Raw genomic sequence first — 2,210 nt, 5'->3', positions numbered from 1 at the left:
GACCATTGTGTTATGTGTCTGGGAGGGGAGCACCTGGCAGCTGTCAGTAGTTCTGGATTTTGATGTCTTACTCCCTTTTCTATCTGCAGACAGTAACCTGAGGTTGTTTGTGAGCAGAGACGGAACAACTACATTGAGTGGTATTCAGCTGGGAAACAGGTAGGCTTCCTGAAAGGCTGGCAGACAGAGGGGCTCCAGAGAGATTAGTTAGCTCTCTGTAACCAGGAAACTTTCACCTTTTGCTACAGGAGAGATTTCTAATTATCATGTGCCACATGGTGACTTTATTCCCACATTTACGCTCCTGGGATCCCTTTGGTGACAGGCTATAGCTGCACTGGAGTATGAATGCAGTTCTCAGCAGGAGCTCAGAGGGATAATGTGATCCTAGTTGTTAGGTCCAAGAACAGAAGTGAGGAGTAAAAGGACAAAATGGTAGAGGTTGGTTCCTGTTTGCTCCTGTGCCCGACTGAAAGCAGGAAGCTTTGCCTCCTGCGGGCCTGCACCAAAACTGCAGCAGTGTGGTTTATTGTCCCTTTCCCTGCCTCCTCCGTTGTCATCTTGTTCTCTCATGAAAGACTTCTAACCGAATAAAACTTTTTCTTGCCACAATAGCTCTTAGTACAGCGTCTTGGCTAGTTGTGTTTGAGCCTTTATAGTACCTTTTGAGGCTAAAAAAAAGACAACAAAACCACTATAATGGTAATACAAAGATGTGTCAAGTTGGCGACGAAACTGGGAGCACAGCAAAGCCAGGAACACTGGCTCTGCGCAGGATACTCCCCCCTTTCCTCTGTCCTTTAGAAGGGTTCATGTGTTACACCCAGCTCTTTCAAGTGCTCTAGTGTTAGCTTGCCACGTAGCTGTCTGTTTTGTGTTATGAGGGTTGACTTCTCGCCAGACTGAGTCGTTATTTTCAGTATTTTGTATGGGGTTAGAGGGCGATGTTTGTGAGCAGAGCGCTCTGAATAAGAACTTGCTTGCTCTAAGTGACTGAGGAAAATAACCTGGCTTTCTCATCTTCTTCCCCTCTGCCTCCCCAGGGTCTCATCTGGAGTTTACGAGCCAGTGGTGATTGAAACCCACTAAATGTGAAGAACAGGGTAGAGCTGCTGGAAACTGGCCCCCTACCCAGTCCGCTGCCACATGGATGCCAACCTTTACCTCTCTTCATGCAGCATTCCAGAAGGGATTTCTCCACACCCCTCCCCATACATTTGCACTGCAGAACTGCTCCGAGACCACTCCAGATCATGCACTTTCCCTGTGTTGGCATTACCCTTGTCCACTTCCCGGTTCTTCCAGTGCCTGCCTTCCCCCTGTTTCTGATCAGACACAAGGTGTCTGTTGGGCTTATCCTTAGTCCTAGAGGATGTTGCTCATCTGCATCCCTCACTCCACCCATTCACTTGCAGCAGGGGACTCCTCAGCTTCTGTCTCCCCAAAACATTGGGTTATACCACTGTGAACTCTTCAGACCACTGAGGGAGGGGGAAACCATTCTAACCAAACCAAGAGCTGCTTGTTGGTGACACGGTGAAATGGCCACTTACAGGATGCTTTATTCCATTGACTCTGCAAGGGAACATCACCTTCCAAGGCAACGGTTTTACTGAACAAGGTATGCTATGGTGTACACTTCACCTTTCAACCCTCAAATTCCCGAACATCCTCTTCTCATAGGAAATATCTCCCAAAAGTGCATTTCAGAAAACTACCGCAATCCAGATGGGAGTTGATAAACAGTTTAATGCTAGTGCTTGATATACCACTAACTGCATTACGCCCTTCCACTGCTGGGCATGGAAGGGCAGTGTTCATCTATTAGCATTAGCAGGAGCACTTTAAAGGTTCTAGATTTTACCTGGAGGAGGCTTCTACTTGCTGTTCCAGGAGCATAATTCCAGTTCGCTAGACTGATTCAGCAAGTAGTCACTATTGGAGCTTGGAATACAAAGCCTCTTTTTTTTTTCTTCTTTTTTTTGAGCTCAGGAAGGGAACTGCCCTTCTTGGACTGTGAAAAGAATCTGGTTATCTGATAGCCCTCCCCTGGGCCAGAGCAGGATGCAGTTGACTGCAGTGGTCTCTGTGTTGTGGTGGTGATTAACAGTTGCCTCTCTTGGCCTGGGCCAGTAAGGGAATTGGTGTTGGTTGGCCTTTCTTGCCCTGTCAGCAGGGATCTATGCCTGACCTGGTTCCTTTTGGGGCTG

General features: G+C 47.6%; 1 protein-coding gene across 1 annotated transcript in view; it reads left to right on the top strand.

Annotated features, from left to right (window-relative positions):
• Positions 1 to 1,539, top strand: part of FAM102A (family with sequence similarity 102, member A) — a 33,809-nt gene extending 32,270 nt beyond the window's left edge. The window contains exons 11-12 of the mRNA XM_009701738.1: positions 90 to 159; positions 1,044 to 1,539. Coding sequence (XP_009700040.1) covers positions 90 to 159; positions 1,044 to 1,089 — 116 coding nt within the window. The 3' untranslated portion in view covers positions 1,090 to 1,539. The remainder of the gene's footprint in view (positions 1 to 89; positions 160 to 1,043) is intronic.
• Positions 1,540 to 2,210: the final 671 nt, after the last annotated feature.

Source organism: Cariama cristata, unplaced genomic scaffold (genome assembly GCF_000690535.1).
Source record: "Cariama cristata isolate BGI_N322 unplaced genomic scaffold, ASM69053v1 scaffold13720, whole genome shotgun sequence".
Taxonomy (NCBI): domain Eukaryota; kingdom Metazoa; phylum Chordata; class Aves; order Cariamiformes; family Cariamidae; genus Cariama; species Cariama cristata.
Note: the sequence above shows the minus strand (reverse complement) of the source record. Positions and strands in the feature narration are given on the sequence as shown.